General features: G+C 35.1%; 1 protein-coding gene across 1 annotated transcript in view; it reads left to right on the top strand.

Annotated features, from left to right (window-relative positions):
- STK33 (serine/threonine kinase 33) overlaps positions 1–25,668 on the top strand; it is a gene marked incomplete at its 3' end in the record, with an annotated part of 61,434 nt that overhangs the window by 15,714 nt on the left and 20,052 nt on the right. The window contains exons 6-10 of the mRNA XM_084238219.1: positions 500–588; positions 2,776–2,860; positions 7,962–8,037; positions 13,770–13,882; positions 14,306–14,391. Of these exons, the coding sequence (XP_084094345.1) occupies positions 500–588; positions 2,776–2,860; positions 7,962–8,037; positions 13,770–13,882; positions 14,306–14,391 (449 nt within the window). The remainder of the gene's footprint in view (positions 1–499; positions 589–2,775; positions 2,861–7,961; positions 8,038–13,769; positions 13,883–14,305; positions 14,392–25,668) is intronic.

Raw genomic sequence — 25,668 nt, 5'->3', positions numbered from 1 at the left:
AAAGTGTGTGCTGACATTGTGGAACATCATACTGAAATAAGTACAATTCGTATACATGTAGCCAAATTGCAATGTGTTAAATGTTTTATTGGTATTAGCAGATGCATAGAAATAAAGAAACAATCCTCCATTTGACTATCTAGCTATATGGGAAACCTAACTGGGCTTATAACTGCAGTTGTCTCCTTCCTATCTGGGAACACCTACCCTGGACAAGTTCCTCTTCCATACTCCCCAGGCCACTTGTTATGGAGAGTGCTTACTGGGCAACAGGGGGATGGGTAGAGACTAGGCAGAAAAGAAAGTGGTTCCTTAAGGTTAGAAATGGGAAGAAAAGGCATTTGCATATAAGGAAATGGAACAGCAGAATTATACTTGGCCCTCAAATTTTTCAACAGTGAGCACTGATTTTTGAAATATATTTATTTGTTCTAATTGTGTCCCCACTAGTTATTTTTCCTTACTCATTTAATTTGGTTTTTCTTTATTTTCTTGGTAGGTATAGTACATAGAGACCTAAAACTGGAAAACATATTGGTTAAAAGCAGCTTTATTGATGCTAACAATGAAATGAACTTAAACATAAAGGTAAGGTATTAGGAATGGTGATAAATATTTGCCTATAAATAGCTTGATAGCAAAGTGGCAAAATGCATCCTCTTTGTAGATATATTTTGGTAGCTTTTGAGCAACCAGAAAATATGTGGCTTGTACTTAGAAAATGAAAATTTCATAAAAGAGCTTTTATCTGACAAGAATAATTTTACAAGTTAAGTGGTACTATTGATTTTTTTTAGTACATATGCGTTTGCATAGTTTTAAATCATTAGTTAATAGCAAGCACACAGATGCTCTGAATTTTAATTAATTTCCAAATTATGCCTGGTGATTTGATGTAAATATGTTACAGATTTAGAGCAAAGCATACCTTGGCTGTGCTTTTGATACTAAATTAATGCTGTCTTTATTTCTCATTGAAAATTTTCCTGGGTATTAATATTTATATCCTAAGTACAATTAATATGCCAAGTGTTTATTCTTGAAGATTTTATTCAAATTAAGTGCTTCCTAATGTTAAATAAATGATAGGATACATTATTTATTACTTAGCACTTTAATAGTGGCTGCTTTCAAAATATATGAATGTGTTAATTTAGGAAGAAAATGTTTTTTGTGAATAACTTACTCTGTTACTGAAGCTAAATCCCTATATAGTAGGTTTAACAGCAATGATTTTTTAACCAAGTAAATGTTCTTGAATAATTTCATTGCAAACTCTATGAGGGTAGGAATTATTCACTGTTGTATATAGAGTAATGCCTAAAATATAGTATGTGCTTAGTTAATCTTTGGTGAATGAAAGAATAAATGCTTTCCAAATAATTGAATTGAATCATGAAATATTGTGTTTATTTGAGATCTGTGTAGATTTTCTGTGGCCAAACACATGTATCATAATGTTCTAAGTAGGATAATTTTGAAAACTCCTAGAGAAACTGGTTATTCAGTTAAATAGCAACATCAATGTCGATAGAAACATTTTCTTATTCTATAAGGCACTGGAATCTGTGTGTATCTATAAACCAATAGCCTATTTTTGGTTGCATGACAATAAATGTGCTTGTTTTTCTGCTTTCAGCCCAAGGCTGTTCCAACTTGGGAGACAAGACCAAGGGCACATGCTGAATATTTAATAACCAAATGTTTAATGACCAAGATTTAGAACTCAGCAGAAAGACTGCAGTTGCAGCAGTAGGCCTCCAGTGTATTAGTAGTTATACTGTTTTCATTTTCCTGTTAATTTATTTCACATGGTTTTTAATAGTGTGGTAATTGTTTTAATTGGGATAGTCTAAAAACAAAGGAAATAATAGTAAAGATTCTATTTACTATAAGTAGTGATGTATAAATAATTATACAATGGAGCATTTCAATGAGTGCTGACAAGAATAATGATTTTCATCTTTATCAGTGCTTTAAATTGGATCATAGCTTAAGTTATTAGAAAAATTAATAACATACTCAGACAAAAATTTATTTTACAGTGAAAGAGATTTTTTATTATTTTTTTATTTTTTAAATTTTATATATTTTTACATCATTTTTCATTTTTGCACAATATGCATTTTCATCTTGATTATAGTCTCCATATAATTCCCAACCCTTTATTTTGATCCCACTCCCTCCTCTCTTCCCTGTAGTGTATCTCTGGTGGTACATATACACAACAGAATATTACTCAGCAATCAAAAAAGATAAATACATGCAATTTGCAGCAACACGGATGGAGCTAGAAGGGATCATGCTCAGTGAAATAAGCCAGAAAGAAAAAGAAAAATACCAGATGGTCTCACTCATAGCAGGAATGTAGAAAACCTAAATAAGGGACCAGGAAAAAGACTAATTATAATAAAGTAAAAATCAAAATCAACAAGAAAGAGATTTTTTTAAGTGACTTTTATCAGAAAAATAAAACAAATGTCTTCTTTGAAAATACAACTTCCTATATTGTACCTCTAAATTTATTTAGAAGGAATGAACAATCCAACATCATGGGCATTTGCTCAAGATTTCAGAAACCAAACTTCTCTTTACCAAGTTCCTTTTTCACAAAAAGAAGCGGGGGGTGGAGCAAAGTTGTTAATACAAGTAGAACCCCTCTAGCCTCAAAACCCCCAAATCAAATACATTTACAGTGTACTGAAAAATCCTCCCTTCAGGATGAGTGAAGCTCTGAGACAGGGAAACACCTGACTCTGTTTGAATTTCTTCCAGGTGACTGATTTTGGCTTAGCCGTGAAGAAGCATGGTAGGAGTGAAGCCATGTTGCAGACCACATGTGGGACGCCTATCTATATGGGTAAGTTTAGAGGCTTCAAATGATTTTTTTTGTGTAAAAAAAAAATAGAACAACTAATATGGATTAAAACCTGATTAATTTGGTTTTTATCAACACTTAGTGGCCCTGATTGAACTAGTTGTTCTTTTGTTAGGTCAGCTGATTTCAGTTGTTTTAACATTTTTATCATACTCTTATCTTCAAAGATTGTAGTTTTTATTATTTCTCTGGGCTCTTCTTAAAGTTGTTAATATTTATTAGGTAGCCATAACCAAAAAGAATTACTGTTTGTGTTTTTTTCATGCTAAAATCATGTGTATGTTGCTTCTTTCCCTTTTTCCCCAATTTCATTGACATCAAATAGTTTTTCAGAGAGTACTGATTAAATATATTTGGTAAGGCAAGTTTCCAAAATTTTCCTGATGTGATTTTTTTTTTAAAGATTATTTATGCACACAAGAGCTGGGGCACAGGCCAGAGGTTTGTGGGGGGGAGGGTGAGCGGATTCGCCAGAGACAGAGTGGGGAAAAGAACAGTCAGATTGACTGAAATACTCTACTGAGGGGTGCATCGGGTGAGCCAGGAGAGGTCTGCTGCACCATGTGGGTTGCTCCCTGGCTGTCTGGAAATCAACTCATGCTACAGTGGCTGTGGATAGCTTCATAGGCTGCGTCCCAACCCTTGCGCCACCAGGGAGGTCCCTTCCTGATGTGATTTTAACAGCTTTTTTGAAGTATAGTTTAAGTACCATAGTGCAATCCAGTTATTTTTCATACATTCAGAGAATTGTGCAGTCATTACTACAATACACTTTTAGGAAAAAAAAGTTATCTCAGGCCCATTTGTACTCTATCTCATTCCTACCCCAATGCCACATAATTACTAATCTTTTCATCTCTCTGGATTTGCTTTTTCTGGGCATTTCATATAAGTGGCGTCATAGAGTATGTAGTTTTCTATGTCTGACTTCTTTTGCTGAGCATAATTACATTCCTAGCATGTACTATAGTCTGTTCCTTTATATTACTGAGTTACATGTTCCTTTACATGTCATTAATATAAAGAAATAATTCTTTGTATACCATTGTATGGATATGCTAAATATAAAGCAATGTAGTACATTGTTTGAATTTGCCACATTTTGTTTATCTACTTATCAATCAATGGATATGTATGGTGATTCCAGTTTGGGGCTGTTATAAATACTACTACTATGAACTGTCTCTTGTAAGTCTTTTTATGAACATATGGCTTCATTTTTCTTGGATAGCTACCTAGGAGTAAGATTGCTGGATTACATATTGTTCAAAATCTGCCAAATGATTTTCTAAAGTAGCTGTAACAGTTATCTTTTTACCAGTTTATACCTTTGCCAACACTTGATATTACCTATCTTTTAAATTACAGCCACTCTAGTGGGTATGAAGTAGTATCTTATGGTTTTTAATTTGCATTATCTTAATGACTAATGATGTTGAGCATTCTTTCATGTACTTACTAATTACTCATATGTCTTCTCTGATGAATATCCATTTGAATCTCTCTCTCTCTCTCTCTCTCTCTCTATATATATATATCCTTATACATTTATTACTGAAATAATTGTAATAATTTTAAAATGTTGAACCATCCTTGCATTTTTTTTTTGTTTCTGTTTTTAACCTTGTGGTTTATGCAATTTGGTGGTTCATTTAGTTTCAATATCATTGTCAGAGTTGTGAATGTTGGGCAGAACTCCGAGTTAACCTGCATAAAATTAAATTTAATCCTGGGGCCTCCCCAGTGGCGCAGCACTGTGGAGCTGTCCGCAGTATCTGCAGTGCCAGTTCGATTCCCGGCCGGCCAGGGAGATTCCCACATGGCGAGGCAGACCTCTCCTGTCTTGCCCATAGTTCCCCTCAGCAGTGTATTTCAGTCAGTCTGCCTGTTCTGTTCCCCACTCTGTCTCTGGTGAATCCTCTCACCCCCCACACCTCTGGCCTGTACCCCAGTTCTTGTATGCATAAATAAATCTTTAAAAAATTAAATTTAATTGTAATTAAATTCATTTCCATAATGGTATTCTTTTTTATTATAATTTTAGGGTTACCTTTTTACTACTTCATATGTGCTTATTTTCTGCTCACCATCCCTGCATTTTTTAATTAAATTCCACTTGTCTTAATATACTGCTCTATTCAATTTGCCACTATTTTTATTTTTATTTAGGAGCTCAGTGTGGATATCTGTCTTTTGACTGTCTTTGTCTTTTTTATTGCTAGGATTTTAATAGTCCCATTTAAAAAAATAAAATGTCTTCACTGTTTATATGCTCATGAACCATTTAAGCAATAAAAATTATCCATTCATTATGGTTTGATGAAATGTCTTCTTATAATTCTTAGGTCCTGAAACCCTTTGGGGATAAAGTTTCTGTCATATTATTAATTTATAATATATTGTTCAAATTATCCACATTTTCTTGAATCATTTTGACAAATTTTGTTTTTAGAAACTTGTTCTTTTAAAAGATTTAATGTTGCATTGGATATTTTAAAAGTATATATTTTTCTGGTTTGTTGAACATAGAAGCTTCAGTGTGTATGTGTTTGTAAAATCAAATATGATACTTCTGCAAGTTAAACTTCCATATCATTAATTTCATTTTGATTTATTTACCTACTGATTTCTGAGAAAGTTGTTAAAGCCACCACCTGGAGAGGGTTTTGACAAATTCTTATTATACTTTTAGTAGATTTCCTTAACGATCTACTTTATTGGCATATAATTTGCATACAATAATATGCACAAATATTAAGTGTCAAGATTGATGAGTTGATAAATGCATATATTTGTGTGATCACCACCCCAATGAAGATATAGTATATTTCTACCACTCCAAAAAGTTCCTGTATGTCCCTCTTAATCACTACCCAGACTCTGGCACTACTGATAATTTCTATCACCATAGCTTAGTTTTTGATTGTCTAGAACTTCATATAAATTGAATACAGTTCATATTCTTTTGTGTCTGTTGTCTGTACTGTGTAATAAAGTCTTACCTATATTGTTGTATGTAGTTTATTCATTCTTATTGCTAAGGTGTATACCTAGTTTATTTTTTTTTAAAGATTTATTTATTTATTTATTCATACAAGCACTGGGTACAGTCAGAAGCGCGGGAGGGTGAGAGAATTCACCAGAGCCAGAGCAGGGAGCAGAACAGGCAGAAGGACCAAAGTACACTGCTGAGGGGAGCTGCGGGCGGCAGGAGAGGTCTGCGCGCCAGGCGGGACCCTCACCCGGCGGCCGGGGATCGAACCGGCGCTGCAGAGGCTGTGGGCAGACTCGCAGCCCAGCACTCAACTGCTGCGCCACCGGGGAGGCCCTGTATACCTAGTTTATTGTTTAAATTTTTGGTTTCTTTTTTGCCTACTTGATGCATAAAGTTTCAATATTATTTTGTTTTATTTACAAAAAAGCTACTTCAGATTCTGTTCATATCCTCTTGTTGGTAAAAGACATCTGGTCTGTAATAACATAGGAAAAATATATCCAAATACCCTGAGTTTTCTGCCTACTTATTAGTTGTCTACACTGATAACAAGTGAGAGAACAAGAAAGGAGACAGATGGTTTGTAGAGCTTTGCTGACTTCCTAAATGGCTCCATGGCACAGTCATTCTGGCCTCTGCCTCCCTATGAGAGCTGTGATGACAGTACAAGTAGAAATGCCCCTGATAAATAAGAAGACTCTAAAGGGTGAGGACCAGGAATTCTGTGCCCCTGCAGTGGGCTGTACCTGGATGGAGATCCTTTCTGGAATCTAATCAGAGAATTTGCCCTTGTCTTAGATACACAGCCATAGAACAGCTTGAATTTTAATGATTTAGTATTTAAAGAGTTAGAGAATACAAGCAGTTGCTTAAAGGAAATTTAGTTTCAATAATTTAGAGACTAATTACTCATTTTGTTAATTATCTAGTCTTTTCTCATTCTTCTGTTTACCTTTTGATTCTTTTTTGTTGCTTTTTAGTTCCTTTAACAGTAGGCAAAGGAAATGAAACTCCTTTTACCTTTAGTTGTTATAAAAGAGGTTTTGTGTGTGTATGTGTGTAGGTAGGAGAGATTGAAACTGTTTTTTTAAAATAGAAACAACTTTTAAGCTGTAGGTATTCTATACTGGTAACTTTAGACAAGTCATTTTCTATATCTGAACCTTGGTTTCCTCATTGGTAATGGAAATCAAATGCCTATATATCCATCTCATAAGTCTTAATTTATACATATGTAACATAATATATATACACTTTGTAAATTGTATAATTTTATTAAAATATATACATATATTTTATATTTATATTTATAAGTGTTTATGTTTATTTTTGGATAAATATTGCTAGCTATACAGATAAAAGAAACACATTCCAAAGATATCACAATGTGACTATTAAAAATGTATTCATTAAAAAATAGCTACATTAAAGTGAAATCAAAAAGATTGTGTAAAGTAACCATATTATGAATATGGTGTGAAGAGTTGGGAGGTGAGGAATCGCTGGGTCCTAGCAAGTCCTTGTCCTGTGACTGACTTTTGATCCAGTTCTCTGTGTGCACTCATTTTTAGTTTTCTCATTTAGAAAATGTGGAAAATATCTCCTATTCTGTCAGAGGAGTGGTGGGATATTGTTACTGTTGTTGTACTAAAGTGATGTATAACCCTTTATCTTAGTTTTTCTATGAATTCAGATTTCTACATGTTAGGTTTGCTTTAAATTACTTCCACTTAAGGCATGTTTTCAATTCTATTTTGGGAAAAGAACTGAGATATTGTCGTTTTCTAGTATAACCACACAATCTTTATAAAATAATTTCTTAGCAATTTCAATGGAATGAAGAGTGGGACATTTAGTTATACTCTTTGTGCTATCATTCCATTAGAAGCGAAATGACAGGAACGAGGATGCAGTGACATCAGTTGTTAAGGCATGTACATTATTCATTTAGCATCTGCTGTTGGTTCTCTTTTTCCCTGTGGGGGAATAAATTATAACACTTCAGCACATTTTTCATGCTTTGTGTTTAAGCATTTAAAAGTAATTTATTCTATTATTAATATATTTTTATTTCTACTTGTTTGGCAGCCCCTGAAGTTATCAATGCCCACGACTATAGCCAGCAGTGTGACATTTGGAGCATAGGTGTCATAATGTATATTTTGTAAGTAGCCTGCTAAATATACAGTTTTAAGTGAATGGATAGTCTTTAAAAGTCGAGCTACGTAGATTTTAAGTTAAACCTGAACAATAACTTCTTTAAAAGCTATTGAAAAACAACTGGGAAATCATTCTAAAAGCTAACTTATTAGTTGTCAGGTACATTTATTAAGGTGTTTTTTTTTTTTTTTTTTTTTTTGTGGGACCTTCGCAGGCAGCCAGGGAATGAACCTGCGCTGCAGAGGCTGCAGGCAGCCTCACAGCCCAGTGCTCAACCACTGCGCCACCAGGGGAGGCCCCATTTATTAAGTATTTTTACTTTTCATTGATATGTAAGTGCTACAATATATTGTGTTATCTTAGCAAAGTAAAAAACTTGCCTTAATACCTAGATTCTTTGCTACAAACCAAAAACCCCTTGGTATTTTTTCAAGAGCTATACCTTTAGTCCATCAGTTAGAGGGAGGTACCAGGGCCTGGCACTAGAACTATCCTTAGGAAGAGGGCATATGTGAGGAATGGGCACTAACTAGCTAGAGATTCAGTCAGATCCAGAAAGTGTTCTGCTGTTCCTAATTTTCTTAATGCCACTGAAAATAGTCTCTTGCTCTTCCTTCTACCTCATGCTCAAACCCTTTGTCCTGTTCATTTTTCCTTTGAAGTGTCATCTATTCCTTAACTTTTCTTCACTTATATAATTTCTTCTCATGATCCCTTGTCTAGAATATTACAATGTGTCTCTGACTGTCATTTTCCTAGTTTATCCTTTATATTACAATCACAATTCTGATTATACTGCTTTCTTATAACCAACCTCTGATAATTCTTCCTTGCAATAGAAAAATGTGAGACTATCTCAACATGGTATGTCATAGCAAATATTTTATGACCTGGCTCCAGGATACCTTTCCAATTTTGCTGGATATGTCTTCCCATGTACCCACCCTGTGCGGTGGCCACTCTAGGCTACTCTATGACTTAAATACACCCACTGCTGCATGCCTCTGTATCTTTGCTCATAAAGTTCCTTCTACCTACTATGTTTTTTTCTTTTCTACTAACCTTTTCCCTGGGTGGACCCAACTCAATAATTAATGCCTTCTGTTTCCCTAACCCCTACCCTACCCCAACAGAGTTACTATATGCATGATGTATTTAATCTCCTATACTCTACAGAAATTTTAAGTCAACATACAAAAATCCATACAAAACAGTAACACTGGAAGAGAAAATAATAAGGTAAAACTATTTAACCCGAAAGTACACATTTATAGATCCTCTAGTATTAAATTTGTTGGAATTTCTGTCCTTTCTTAATAAGAAATATGAAATCTTATATTTATGACAATATAGATGGAACTGGAGGGGATTATGCCAAGTGAAATAAGTCAAAAGGAGAAAGACAAATATACCAAATGACTTATAAACAAATATACCAAATGACAAAGAAACAAAACAAAGGAGCAGAATAAACCAAAACAGACCCTAGAAATCTAACTATAGAATTAATTCTACTGGAGCGGGAGGGTAGAGAGGGCAAGGTATGGAGGGGCCTAATGGACTTTAATGGATAATTATGAGTGTTTTGGTTGTGGGTATGGTGTAATAACATACATCTGGAGTGAATCTCTAACTCTAAATAATATACAGTGTTTTAAACCAATATTATCTCAATAAAAATAATACAATTTAAAAAATTCTGCTTTCTTATATTGCTGTCAGGTTGTCAGCACTTTAAAAAACTAGATTATAATATGGTAAAATAATTCTATCATGTGTATTATATCCTTTTCCTTTGCTCTAAATTCCATGAAGGACAGAGATCTTAAGTTATTCATTTTTGTATCTCTGGCAGCTGATACAATAGTAGGAATACTACAAATATAGCAGGAATGCTCAATATATGTTAGTTAAATTGAATTAAAGTATTGTCTAAGAGGTGTTCTGAAAGTTAGTGACCATTGATCTGACTCTTGGTGAATATGAACATTTTTATGTTGATGCAACATTAGTTTTATGGCCATATTGAAGATTTCACCTCTTCCAGATCATTTCCAAATATTGACATCACAGTAGTTACATTTTCACAGTTCTGTGAAATAGAATACACAGGCAATAGAAATTGGATGATATGATTGTCTTTAACTTGGATGATCAACACACATTGCTGCTTAGATTACATAAAGTGTAAATGTATTCACAAAGTTTTTGATCGTTGTTTTGTGCTGATTAGAATCATATCATAAAAATTCTAAGCCTTAGCCTTTAATTAAAAATGTAACTATTTTAAATTAGTCTTTTACATTCTCAAGACTTTTTAGAAAACACAAGTTAAATATATGTATTCTGATGTTACACAATGTATGTGATGTTTGCTGCCTTCTTAGTTTGAATTTGGTGTTAAGGAAAATGATAGTGTATTCCATATCTTATATATTTTTTCTCTTAAAGATTTTTTTATTATTGTATTTAAGAGTGTAGCTGCATATCTTTTTTTTTTCTCTACAGTGCTCTCTCATATAACTAATCTGTGTCTATTCATTAATCTGCCTGAACCCAGTGGCCTTGGAGATAATTTCCTTCACCAAGGGCACAAAACATTATTTTCTCGAAGGGGGTTATTTTCTTGTTTGTCAGTTATCTCTGACTCAGTTCTGCTTAATTGAACAATGATAAAATACTTTCTCAAGGTGAAATGAACATATATACTCTTTATTGGTATTATCCTTTACTGTTTATTTCCCTATGAATACAACAGAAAATAATAGGGAGGTTTTAGGAGACATTTTTCATGTGTTGGATTCCCTTTTCTGAATGTGCAGAAAATTGCTGTCATAAAATTCATATGCTGCTGATTGACCAACCATTAGATACATTTGGTGTAAGTAAAATTGCAAAGGACAGAAAAAGTAGAATTTTTTAACTTAGCCCTTAAGCTATAGTCAGGCAATGCAGGAGATCTAAGGAATTGGTGAATGTGCTTATCGCTGGTTGTTAACAGACTCAGTGAGCTGGGCTTTGCTGGGCTGTGCTTGTTATAATAGATAGTAATTGTCCACTAGGCCATTTTTCTGGCTCTTTTTATTGCATTTTAAAATTACTATTTTAAACAATAGTAAGGCAAGGAAGATCAGAGAGAAGAGGGTCAGAATGAGTTGGAGAAATAGTATTAAAATAAGAATTTGTAGAACAATTTTATAAATATCGACCTTTCTGCAAGAATCCTATTTGTAAATGAAAAGCTTTGTTGTCCCGCCTCGTTGATAAACTACTAAGGTAAAAGCAACTTTTTTCTCTAGAGAGTTCATTGTCATCATCATCATCATCATCATGTTACATAAAGTATTTATCAAACTTAGACTTATTCAGAAATGTTCATGGGAAATATTTTTAAAGACCTTAAAAAAACAATTAAAAAACCATAAAAAGTCTGTTAAGAGACTTAGAAGTCATCAAACTTATGAACATAATAGAGCAGCATTTGGGAAGTGTAATGGAACTATACTATTTTATTCTTTCAGTAGTAAAGTAGAAAAATATAATTCTGAGAGTTGAAAAATAAACATACAGAGGGCCTCCCTGGTGGCGCAGCGGTTGAGCGCTGGGTTGCGAAGCTGCCCGCGGCCTCTGCGGCGCCGGTTCGATCCCCAGCTGCTCCCCGGCCACCGGAGGAGGGTCCCACATGGCGCGCAGACCTCTCCTGCCGCCTGCTGCTCCCCTCAGCAGTGTACTTCGGTCCTTCTGCCTGCTCTGCTCCCCGCTCTGGCTCTGGTGAATTCTCTCACCCTCCCGCGCTTCTGACTGTACCCAGTGCATGTATAAACAAAACAAACAACCCAGCAAACAAATAAATAAAGCATGCCTCTATAAAAAAAATAAATAAATAAACCACTGAAAAATAAACATACAGAGTTGCCACTGTGTTGAGATCTGTCTGGTTGTCATTTGGGAAATCTAGTTCTTTACAGGGTTGCCTTTACATGGTAGGGCTGACAGTAATGACGATGGCTAACATTTGTTGAGAAACTACTGGGAAGAATTGAACTCAACTTTTAAGCATTTTCTTGTAGTTTGGGATTGGGCCACTTTTTTTTTTTTTAAGATTTCTTTATACATACAGGAATTGGGGTACAGGCCAGAGTCATGGGGGGTGAGAGGATTCACCATAACAGAGTGGGGAACAGAGCAGGCAGATCAACTGAAACACACTGCTGTGGGGAGCAGCGGGTGAGTCAGGAGAGGTCTGCTGCGCCATGTGGGTAGCTCCCTGGCCAGGAATCGAACTGATGCTGCAGTGGCTGCGGATTTCTTCATAGGTTGCAGCTTAACCCCTTGTACCACCAGGGAGGCCCTGGGTCACTTATTGAAGTATAAGCTTGCCATGCTCTTTGTGAGTACTTCCTGTAGTAAAGTATTCCCTTTAAAACTTTCTAAAAATGCATAGTCTCTATCTTATAAAATGTGCAAACAAACCCATACTTTGTCTATATACACTGCTCATAGTTTTACTGATATGGGTCATTACATATATGCAGCCTTTATCCTTCCAGACTGAAAGGTAAAGTCATCATCACTGTCTGATTTCCCTCATCGAGACTTTCTTCATTTTGTATACATTTTTGAAGAGTTGTGGCCATTTTAATAAGTTTTGGTTTTGACTAAGAGCCTATAGACATTCCACTGTTATTGTTGGATTCTTATTATTACTAACAGTTGTATACTGTTTCACTATGGATAAAACTCTTAGATGATTATCAGATCCTTACTATGTACTTTAAGACATTAATTTATGGTCCAACCACTATGGAGAGCTGTGTGGAGATTTCTGGACCTACTAAACATAGAGCTTCCATATGATCCAGCAATTCCACTCCTAGGTATTTACCCAAAGGACACAGAAACATCAATTCCAAAGAGCACCTGCACCCCTATGTTTATAGCAGCACTATTTACAATAGCTAAGCTTTGGAAACAGCCCAAATGCCCAAAAATAGATGACTGGATTAAGAAGATGTGGTACATATATACCATGGAACATTACTCAGCATTCAAGAAAGATAAACACACACAATTTGCAGCAACATGGATGGCGCTGGAAGGGATCATGCTCAGCGAAATAAGCCAAAAAGAAAAAGAAAAATACCGGATGGTCTCACTCATAGCAGGAATCTAGAAAACTTAAATAAGGGACCAGAAAAATGAATAACTATAAGAAAGCGAAAATCAAAATCAACAAAAAACTATGAACCAGAGACACTTTTTGGGGGGTGAGGGGCAGGAGGGGAGGGATTGGGGTCAGAATGGGGAGGTTGCAATTGTATGGGGAATATAAAAATAAAATTTATTATTTAAAAAAAATAAAAATAAAAACTTTCAAAAAAAAAAGACATTAATTTACCCTTGTTCACAATAATTATATTTCCTCAGTTATCTGCCACTGTCAATGTGCACTTCACACATCTTCCTGTGTTTTAGTCCCATGTAAATTTAGTGTGTTTCCTCACCTGGAAGAGCTTTGGGCTTTTTGCAAATCTGGAGGTTATAAAGTAAACAAGGGCCTAGCACTGACTTTGCAAAACCCCCTTGCTTCCATTTTTACATCCAGTGAGGTACCTACTTCTTCCTGTCCTTAAATATAAAATACTGCTACTTCCAATTCCTATGGAAACTTAATTTTCAATACCTTATTTTGATTACTATTAAAAATTCTAAACAAATTAATTGCCTTTATTGTAGAATGTGCGGAGAACCACCCTTTCTGGCAAGTTCAGAAGAGAAACTTTTTGAATTAATAAGAAAGGGAGAACTACATTTTGAGCATCCAATCTGGGATTCCATAAGTGATAGTGGTAAGTATAAATGTATCAGTATTTATTAAAGCAAATATATATAATATAAGAAAGTTGGCCAGTAAATCGAAATTCTTTTAATCTGTTTAGTGATTAAATATATTTGTAAAAATAAACACTATCTAGTCGTGGAAATAGTTATAGCTTCAAAACTTCCAACAAAAGCAGTACAAGTTGAAAAAGCAGTAAAAGAGAAAATTTGCTGATCTTCGAGATTGTTTTCTATTGTAGTCCATAAACAAGGAAATCTAGACAATAAACCTTTAAGCCTTAAATTTTATTCATTAGCCATTATACTAATGATGACTTCATTTGATAATTGGTGTCTTTCCTTCATGTCATATAGACATAATCATAGATAAATTAGAAAGTGTATGGTATTATAGTTAAAACAATATTTTCAGTATTTTCCCTTATTTGCAGCTAAAAGTGTTTTGAAACAACTTCTGAAAGTAGACCCTGCTCATAGAATCACAGCTAAGGAACTACTAGATAACCAGTGGTTAACAGTAAGTTACAGTATCACTTTTTTTCTTTCGGTCATGCTATCAGTGTTTATTTCTTTTCATTGGGTCTTATAATTTATATATATTTATATACATATATATTTATATATATAATTTATATATATAGTCTTTTTAAAACAGTCCATTAGTTTTATATTTTGACAAGTTAAAAAAATTATTAGGCATTGACATATTTCTAAAATGGGTATTTTCAAACTGTTACAACTGTTACCACAATTGTCTGTATAAGTTTATGGAACTTTGATTGAACTTTGCCTTGCTCCATGTTATGAAGGTATCAAGTCCAATTGAATAGAGGTTTGAAGTATCCATTAATAAGCCTGTGGAAAATCAAAGCAGTCTGTGTACTTTAATGATACAAAGGCACTGAAACCACCAACTTCTCTTTCAACTCTTTTTTTTAAAGATTTATTTATTTATGCATACAAGAGCTGGGGCACAGGCCAGAGGTGCAGGGGGTGGGTGTGGGAGAGAGGATTCACCGGAGACAGAGTGGGGAACAGAACAGGCAGACTGACTGAAATACACTGCTGAGGGGAGCAGTGGGAGAGGCAGGAGAGGTCTGCTCGCCATGTGGGTTGCTCCCTGGTAGGCCGGTGATCAAATTCATGCTGCAGAAGCTGCAGATTGCTTCATAGTCCTGTGCTCAACCCCTTGCGCCAACAGGGAGACCCCTCTTTCAATTCTTGATGCAAGACATCTTTGAGAACTGAGAAAATCTAAGGTGTCTTAACACTGGTGATTATCGTCTTGAAATCTTAAGAAATTTTCATTTACATATTTGCTTTCCCCCTTTAGACTAAATGTTGTGAACGTAGTCCCAATGTCTAACAGATCTTTGTAACCTGTATTCAGAAAATTACCTCCTCGCAACAGGAACTATAAAAGAATCTGTTCATCAATATTTTCTTCTATGATAGTATCATCCTGACTTTTAGCTGGTAATGTAGCTATCTAGTCATTTTTGCCAGTTATTCCCCCAGTCTTTGCTAGTTATTATGATAGTCACTGAGATCTAAGTGCAAAAGGGGCAATTTCTGGGAAGTGTCCCCACTGAAAGAAAGGGGTGTGGCAGTCCTGATGCCCATCTTCTTTCCTAGTGACTGGAATACAGATGTGGTGGCTGAAGATTAAGTAGCCATATTAGACATAAAAGTGAAATCCATAAATTGAGGCTGGCAGAGCAGTAAACACAATGCAAGGAAGCAGGGCTATGAGCTCACAGAGCTGCTGTGCCAGCACCTGACTGTCAACCTCCAATTTTTTTTATATGAACAGGAAACAAAATTCTGTTGTCTCTTGTCCTTAAGACACTGTAAAATATGCAGCTGAACATAATATCAGTTAATACAGTACTTTAATAAGTAATTGCTGAATAAGTGAATGATTCAGAAATGAATAGGTATCTCAGAAAATGAGAACTGAGATTGGAGATTTCTAGAGATACATAGGAAAATTGTTGCTAGGCAGTTGTCATCTATGAAAAGGACTATAGTACATCTATTACTTGCTAGACACTGTTTTATGTGCTACAGATACATGGTACACTTATACTGAATTAGTATTATTGAGAGAAGTTGGTGGCTTGGATAGAGTGGTAGCAAAGAAAGGAAGAGGAATAAATATGATATATATATGGTATAATTGATAGGACTTGGTAATAAATTTGATTAGGAACAAGTATAAAAGAGGAATCAAGGATGACTTCAAGATTTTGCTTTAACAACTGGTTGGATGGTGGTGCCATTTGCTGAGATGTGGCAGACCAAAGGAAAATTGGATTTCTTTTCGGAGGAAGGGTGATGAATTAAAAAAGTTTCATATTATATATGCTAAGTCTAACGTGCCTATGTGGCTTCAATGACAAAGGGAATAATAGCAAAAATAAACAGTTGGGATTACTTCAAGTTAAGAAAGACTTTAACATAGCAAAAACTATGTAAGATTAAACAGACATCTTACTGAATGGGAGAAAATAGTCATATGATATATAACTGACAATGAGTGAATATCCAAAATATAGAACAAAATATATAATTGAGCAATAAAAATACAAGAATGCAATTAATAAATGGGTAGCAGATATGAACAGACAGTTGATCAGAGAAGATATGCAGAAGGTCAGATGGAAAAATGTTCATCATGGCAACAGAGCTGTAGGTTAAAACAAAAAAAAAAATTATCTCAATCAGTGAGAATGCCATGTATTAAAAAGGCCTCCAACAGTTAGTGCCGGAGAGGATGTGGAGAAAGAGGAACCCTGTTACACTGCTAGTTGGAATGTAAAGTGATACAACGATGATGGAAAGTGATCTGAATTTATCTTAAAACTAAAAATGGAAATACCATATGACCCAGTAATCTCACTCTTGGGTGTCTACCCCAAGTATAGGAAATCATCAACACACAAGTATTTGCTCTACAATGTTATTGCAGCACTATTTACAGTAGCTAGAACATGGAAGCATCCTAAATACCCACTGAGAGAGGTGATGTGGTATAACCACACAATGGGCTATCAAGAAAGATGAAATGCTGCCATTTACAGCAAAATTGAGGGTGTTCTAGGGAATTATTTGTAGTGAAGTCAGAATGACGAAGACAAATTCTGGACATTTACATAGCAGACAATTTGATGAGCAAAATACAGAAACTAATAAAGTGAGGGTTCTAAAGTTAAGAGAGGGGGTAGGGAGAAAATTTTCTGAGGATGTCAGGGATGGTGATGGGAAAAAGACAAGGAGTCTGAGATTCTTCCAACTCATGTGCCAATTCTTTGGTGTGAACATAGCATGTGCTAAGCACTGTGGCACATAAATAGATTTACCAGGATGCTAGACTTTATGCCTGTCACTCCTGTAAGCCCCATTTCCTGCTGGGAAAGTCTCAGCAATGAGTACACATGGCCATAAGTTTTATCAAATTTTCAAAAAGAAGGGTTAAGACCCTTTTTCTTTCGACTCCAGACTTCCTCTGCATTACACTTTCCCTCCTGTCAGCTGTGGCCTCAAGCATTTTTTAAAATTCACCTAAGGGGAAGAAAGATTAGACAGAGAGATAGCCTATGTGGCATCAGGGTAGAGATATCTAATAGATTATTGAATATATAAGTCTGAAAACTTGCAGGCAAACAATATAACTGAGGCATACAGCAGGGGAGGCATCAGGAGAGGGGTGGAAAAAGGGGAGGAAAGAGCACAAGGGACCATGGTGACAGTTCACAGGGGATGTGGTGGTGGGAGATTTATGGGGACTACATCTGAAGGGAGAAATCAAATATTGTAGAAAAATAAACAATGATGTAAGAAAACAAAAAGATTAAAAAAGAAAAACAAAAAATAAAATGTCATTTAAAATTAAAAATAAATATGAGTCTGGAACTGAAGAGGTCTGGGCAGGAGACAGAAATTTGGGAGTCATGAATACACACATGCCATAGAAAGCCATTGTACTAAAGAGGTAAATTAGGAAGAAAATACAGATGGAAAGGAAAAGAGACCCCAATACCCTTCTTTTAGACAATACAACATTTAAAAGAGGAGGAACTAGCAGTGGAGGAAGGAATATCTGATGAGGAAAGAGGAAAATTTAGGACCGTGGTACCAGGGAAGTTAAGTGAGAAAAATGTGTAAAAAAGAGCAGAGCAGCTCCCAGGTAAATGCTGTGAGAATCAAGATGAAACAAGAAGTTTCCATTAGACTGACCAATAGACTGGCGCTGACCCTGAAGGCCCAGATAAGTTTAGACACCATAAATTAGTGGTGAAATCTTTCTTCATTGAAACGCTTTAATTTTCCTTTGGTAATTTCTAATCATTTCTTTAAATAATATTTTTCCTTCAAGGGCTAAAAAAAGATAGTCTTCATTGAAAAATGGATTATATCTGCCCTCTTCTATATCTGCCTTCTTCTATTTGGTGATCTCTCAAGTGATTCTATACAATAAATATTTCTGGCCTCAAGTAATTGTGCAAATTAATTAGCAGCCAGATCACTGCAAAACTGTACTGAGTAGATGTACAGCAGATCAGAAAGTGTAAAACAGATGGTTTGCCTTAGAAATCTCTCTTTTCAGCATCACACAACATTCGAATTTGGCCATTTAATTATTTGTTTTCTAATTAGTGCAGCTTTATTTCTGGCTTTGGTCATTTTTCCAGAAGTCTCCATTTTGAGTCTCTTTAACATTTGTCTCTATGTAGTCTTGCCAAATTGATAGAGAAGTGACAGATAGTGTGTACTATATCAGACTATGCTAAGAAGTTCACTGTATAAAGTTTAAAATACTGACATTTTATAAACTTCTAAAAGGCAAAATTCTTTTCTTCTTAACCATTTGAAGTCTTACTTTCTATAATTCATATCCTCTGTTTGAAATAATCTAAATAGAGCATTTTAGTTCTTTCAGTACTGTGCTGCTTTATAACTAGAGCTTATCTTTTGCAATACCGAACACATAGTAACATTTTCTTTCAAAGAGCTTTATTGGATAAAAAGTTTCTATAGTTTAGCCTATGTATTGTGCATTTTGAGACATGGTACAGATCTGAGAAGCATTCTGAGAAAAATAATAATTGTTTCTCTATGGACATTTAAGTGAATGGAACTTAAACATATTTTATAATCCATATTTCAGAAGGCAAAGATTAAATCTAAGGAAAAACAGCCAAGAAATGACTTTACTGCAAAGCAGTGGTTTGATGATGAATCCCATTGCCACGCGTGTGCCTGTTACCCCCTCATATCTGTTTCTTCCCTTTTGTACTCTTTAGTGTCAACAGTGGTTCAGGAGTTTGTTCCTTTTATTAATTACAACTGCTCTTGGTATCAAGTCCCCTAGTGACAACTAACACCAAGAATTTCTATATTAACAAGTTTTCCATTTATTTTTATGCCTACATATTTAAGAACACTTCTATAAATTAAGGAAACTTTTTTTTCCCCATGGCTTGTGAAATACTAGTTTTGAACTCTATCAGTATCATTTGTACACTATTATTGCTACTACTATTATTATTCTGGTGTCTGCCATATGTCAGGTTCTGTGATAATATAATTAAGGACATATAGGAAGTTAGAATCTGGTAAAGGAAACATACCATGTAAATGCAAAAATATTTTAAAATATTTCTGGAATCACTTAAGAAATTGCAAAATGACCAGAGGCCCAGAGCTAAGCAAGTATGAAAGTGTGAAATCAGAAAGTTCAGTTCTTTTATTATTATTATTTTTTAAATTGAGGTAATGTTGTTTTATATCATTGTTAGTATTTTGGGAGTATAGGACTCCCCCCTTCAGGTGTTGGCTACTTCAGGTTGCAATAATGCACCCACCACCAAAGCACCCATGATCCCCCACCTTAGTCCATTGTGCTCTCTCCCCACCTTGCTCTCACCCCTCCCTCACCCTTTCCACTCTGGATTTCTCAGTTCTGTGTTAAATTTAACTAGTATATAAGATGCTTGAAAAATGAAGTGGGGAATGAGAATTTTAGAAAGGGAAAGAAAATTGTGCGGGCACTTGAACCCCCATGCTAAAGAATTTTAACTTCTGCCTTCGGTAGTAGAGAGTAATTTTATACTTTTTGTAATGAAGGGCAAATGTTGATATAGCACATCAGTTTTGCAAGGTGCTTTATTTTAAGTAAAACAATAATCATTTAGAAGTCTATATTGATATTAATGAGTATCTTTTGTGTTTAATCTATCAGTTACTATAGGAGTACAGAGATGAATGAAATATAATCCCTTTTGAGTAATAGATCACAAATTTCTTTCCAAAGGCAAAATAATCAAGGTAGAGGGTCTAATTTTAGGAGTCCTTCCTAATATATGATCAAGGCTCTTGTTTTCATTCATTAATTTACAAATTGTTATTTGGGTTTTGGTCATTAACTTTTGCCCTCTAGCCTTTAACATATACTCTTCATCAGATATGGAAATTTTCTGATGCCTAATTGTTGATTTTTTCTCTTCTTTAATATTTTCATCCTAAATATGTTAATACTCTTATCTTTAGTTTACTAAATTTAGTTATTCTCAAATTCTGAATTATCTTATGCTTATGAACATCCTATTAAGTCCCTGTTTAATGAAGGTTTTCATAAAAATTATGTTAAGAAGTTCATAAACCAGGTCAGTTGGGGATTTACTTAATATTCAATGATTAATATATATTTAATAGTTCTACAAATATTTACTGAATAATTACTATGTGCTGTGAAGAACAGGAGGGTGATTCTAGCATAGTCCCTCTACAGAGCTTTCTCACAGCCTAGTAGAGGATTTAAAACAAAAATTCAGGCAGAGACTGTGCATATAGCATTTGGATGGAGCGGGGGGAGAGAAGAGCGCGTGCGCACAAATAATATAGTGATTGTGCTATTTGGCTTTCAAGAAAAGAGGTTTTATTCCCTTTAGAGGATTGCAAAAACTAATTAAAGTAGAAGTAATATGTGATCTGGTTCTAAAAGAATGGATAAAAGTAGAAATTAATGCTGGAGTCAGGGTACGAAGAAGGAGGATTCTAGTTAGAACTTCACAAAAGCATAGAGCAGAAAAAATGTCAAGTATATTCAGAGAATAATTAGTATTTCTGTTTTTCTAGAACCTAGAAGACATGTAGTCAAAATTAAGAGATTTTTTTTCTCTAGGCCTTGATTAATGGAGATATTTTTCTCCATTAAGAGATATTTTTCTCGGGCCCCGCTGGTGGTGCAGGCGGTTGAGTGCAGTGCTGTGAAGCTATCTGCAGCCTCTGCAGTGCCGGTTCGATCCCGGCTGGCCCACGAGGGTCCCACATGGCGTGGCAGACCTCTCCTGTCTCGCCCGCTGCTCCCCTAAGCAGTGCATTTCATCAGTCTGCCTGTTCTGTTCCCCACTTTGTCTCTGGTGAATCCTCTCACCCTCCCACACATCTTGCCTGTGCCCTGGTTCTTGTATAAATAATAAATAAATCTTTTTAAAAAAGATATTTTTCTCTAGACCTTGACTAATGGAGAGGACTTTATACTTAACTTGTTTTACAATGTCTTTTTTTTTTTTATTTATACATCATTGTTCTTTTTTTTTTTTTAAAGATTTATTTATTTATTTATTTATACAAGAACCAGGGTACAGGCCACATGCGCAGGAGAGTGAGAGGATTCACCAGGAACAGAGCAGGGAACAGAACAGGCAGACTGATGAAATACATGGCTGAGGGGAGCAGCGGGTGCGACAGGAGAGGTCTGCCACCCCATGTGGGACCCTTGCCTGGCCTGCTGGGATCAAAGCCGGCAGACAGCTTCACAGCGCAGCGCTCAACTGCCTGCGCCACCAGGGAAGGCCCAAATTTTTCATTTCTATTCCACTTCTTTCACAGAATTTTATTCTAATATATATTTTTACTCAAAGCTTATTAATCACCCTATCATTTGTCTCATTTTTCAAAAGAAGTTCAAATTCACATTTTAACTTTTGTTTCTCTTTCCTGTGTTTCTAAGGCTCTAAATGTTTAAAAAATTTTTAACTATTAACTAAGTAAACATAATTAAATTTTTTTATAATTACATATAAAAAGTAAAGTAAGTAAAAAAGTAAAATTATTTATGAATGCTTCCTTTTAGTAACTGGCTAGGGCCTTATTTCTCTCCAAATAGTGTTTCTTATTATTAAAATGAGACTGTATTCAATATTAATTGTATTGGATATATGCTGGCCATATATGCTTTATTTAATTGTTATACATATAGGTAACAAGAACTTCATGTAAATAAGTAGGTAGGAATTGAAGGCATTTTGACAGGCAGTTGAGTCACTCAGTTCTTAAATCTGAGTTACATTTCAAAAACCATTTTGTGCAGGAGAGTTCTGTTTTCCCCACAACCTCGTCAACATTTGTTGTTGCTAGTTTTTTTTTAATATGTGCCATTCTCACTGGTGTAAGATGGTATCTCATGGTAGTTTTGATTTGCATTTCCCTGATTACAAGTGATGTTTAACATTTTTTCATATGCCTGTTGGCATGCATAGCAAGAATCTAGAAAACATAAATAAGGGACCAGGAAAAAGAATAACTATAAGAAAGTAAAAATCAAAATCAACAAACAACTATGAACCAGAGACATTCTTTGGGGGGTAGGGGGCGGGGAGGGGAGGGATTGGGGTCAAAATAAGGGGGTTGCAATTATATGGGGAATATAAAAAAAACATTTTGTGTAAGATCAGCTGGAGGCGATATTAAATTAGCAGAGACTACTACATCTTTTCTGAGGATTAAACCTGAATTAACTTTAAAGAGAAACCTCATGATACACAAATCAGAGAATTGTGTGAGAAACTCTTGGGAAGATAATGGTATATTTGAGCTTGTATGTATGATGGGCTAGGCTGCAGCTAGGGCAGGAAGTCAACTCAAGATCCCCTTTTGCCTCTCTTCCTTTGCCCTGGCACACTGGTGCCTGTCCTCTCACAGGACTCTGAAATAATGTTCACAGCAGCACTGAAGCTCTATTTGAGTGAGAAGCTAAGGAAATGCACCATTTTTGGGCATTGACTTCCTACCTATTAGCTTCCAAACCGTAGGACAGGTGGGTTATAATTTCAGGAGTATCTCTGCCAAAGGTTGTTTCTCCTTGGAGGAGGCTGATTCGGATGAAACCTAAAACTGAGGAGTTGGTTGGTCGAGGCAGGCTTTTGATCCCTTTATTTTTTCACCATATTCTTCCTTGAGATCCTGGGGCAGAGGCCTAGATCTAGCTTTAGAATCATGCCCTGTCCTCTCAAGGAGGAACTGAGATCACAAGCTAAGTTTCAAACACCATTGTAGAAGAAGAGAGTTTAGAATAGGCACTCAAAGAATTTAAAGGTAAAGAGAGTGAGCATACTAAAAAAATAAAGGGAAGATGTCAATATTATGAAGCAATAAGATGAAGTGATAAAACAGAATCACGTAGAACCATTTAGGTGTAATAGCTGAATTACAGGATACAATTATTTAGGATAAATAGTAAAATAGATGCAGCAGAAGACAAAGAACTAGATAATCAAATTGGAGGACTTTACAAAAGGAAACAGGAGATTAAAAAATTAAAAATAGAAAAGTTAAGATATATGGAGTTGAAAATAAAAGTACCAAATCTGTGTAAAGGAGTTTCAGATATTTTGCTTTTAAAAAGAGAGAAGAGGAAATCGTTTAAGAAATAATGGAGATACATTTATCAGAACTAAAGAAGAAGAAAAACGACTTTAAAACGGATGATAGGGGCCTATCAGGTGGTTGAGCGCAGTGGCGCAGGTGGTTGAGTGCAGTGCTGTGAAGCTGTCCGCAGCCTCTGCAGCGCTGGTTCTATCCCGGCCAGCTGGCGAGGATCCCACATGGTGCGGCACACCTCTCCTGAATCACCCGCTGCACCCCTCAGCAGTGTATTTCGTCAGTCTGCCTGTTCTGTTCCCCACTCTGTCTCTGGTGAATCCTCTCACCCTCCTGTGAATCTGGCCTATACCCCGGTTCTTGTATAATAAATAAATAAATAAACAAACAAATAAATAAATAAATCTTAAATAAATAAATAAATAAAACAGATGATAGGCTACCAAGTATGAGAGAAAATGTAAAAAGAAAAAAACTGACAAATATGATGAAATTTAAGAACATTAAAAACAAAGTTTTAAATGCTCCCAGAAAAAAAGAACAAATCAGATTTAAAAAAAAATGAATCACATTGACAACTTATTTTTCAGCAACAAAATTGGATGAAAGAATAAACAAAGTTATATCCTAAAAATATTAAAGGGAAAGGGACTTTAAACTTAGAATTTTATATACCCTGATTTCTCTGTGACTGCTATCCATGGGACACTTTTAGGTCACCAGTCTCTGGTGTCCATAGAACTTATACTTGTAGTCCCACGGGACTATATATATTTGCATAGTTTTTAAACTGCTACTTGAGGGTCTGGCTGCTAATCATCCTAAAACTAGGTGCTGAGTGAGATTTTCTTCTTTGAGACACTGACAATTCTTGGCAAACCTCAATTATTGGGAGCTACTAAAAATAAAATAAATAATCACAAGGATTTGAGAGATAACCAGGATCTAAACCAGGGTTGACCAATAAGGTTCATCTTCTACACAATACTACTTTCTCAAGACTGAGAGAAGTAGCCCTTTTATGCATAGAAAGTGATGCAGAGAGTCATGGAAAATGAAAATTCAGAGGAACATGTTCCATGAAAGGACAAGGCATAACCTCAGAAAAAAAAGTCCTTAATGAAATGGAGATAACTGATTTGCTGATAGTTCAAAAAAGGATAAGTGCACCTGAAGACAGGACAATAGAATTCACCCAATCACAGCAGCAAAAAGAAACAAAAAAGGAAAAAAGTCAATTTAGTTTAAAGGACATATGACCATCAAGCACAACATCATTTGCATTATAGGGTCTCAGAAGGAGAAGAGCAAGAAAGGGAGCAGAAAGTTTAACTGAAGAAATAATGGCCAAAAACTTCCCTAAGCTAGGAATTAAGACATACAGATCTAGGAAACTCAGAGAGTTCTAAATTAGAGGAAACCAAAAAAGCCCAGACCAAGATACATTATAATTAAATAAAAATGTCAAAAATTAAAGGTTGAAAGAGAATCTTAAAAACAAGAGAAAAATAATTATATTGATGGGGACCCCTATGGATACTATTAGCAGGTTTTTCAGCAGGAATTTTGTAGGCCTGAAGAAAGGAAAGTGGCACAATATATTTAATGTGTGGCAAAAAAAAAATATTTCTGATAAAAAATTCCCAGCAAACTTATCATCTAGAATTGAAGGAGTCATTAAGAGTCGGGACAAACAAAAGCTAAGACTTCCATCACCACTAGATCAGCTTTACCAGAAATGTTAAAATGACTCCCTTAAGCTGAAGCAAAGGGCACTCATTAGTAACAGGAAAACATGAAAGTATAACTTTCCCTGAAAAAGGTAATGTGTAGTAAAATTCACAATAATTCAGTATCATAAAGGTGCTGGAGTAATCATTTGCAAAGATATAATGAAGACTTTCAAAAAGTAATTAAAATAACTATAACTACATTGATTTTAAAGGATATATAAGACAAAAAGATGTAAATTATGACATTAAAAACAAAATGTGGGGGGAGAGTGAAAATATAAAGCTTTAGAATGTGTTCAAAGTTGTTATCTACTTAAAATAGGCTGTTATAAATATAAGTTTTTATATGAGACTCATGGTAACCATAAAGCAAAAGCTTATGGTAAAAACCCAAA

Source organism: Talpa europaea (genome assembly GCF_964194135.1).
Source record: "Talpa europaea genome assembly, chromosome: 1".
Lineage (NCBI taxonomy): Eukaryota > Metazoa > Chordata > Mammalia > Eulipotyphla > Talpidae > Talpa > Talpa europaea.
Note: the sequence above shows the minus strand (reverse complement) of the source record. Positions and strands in the feature narration are given on the sequence as shown.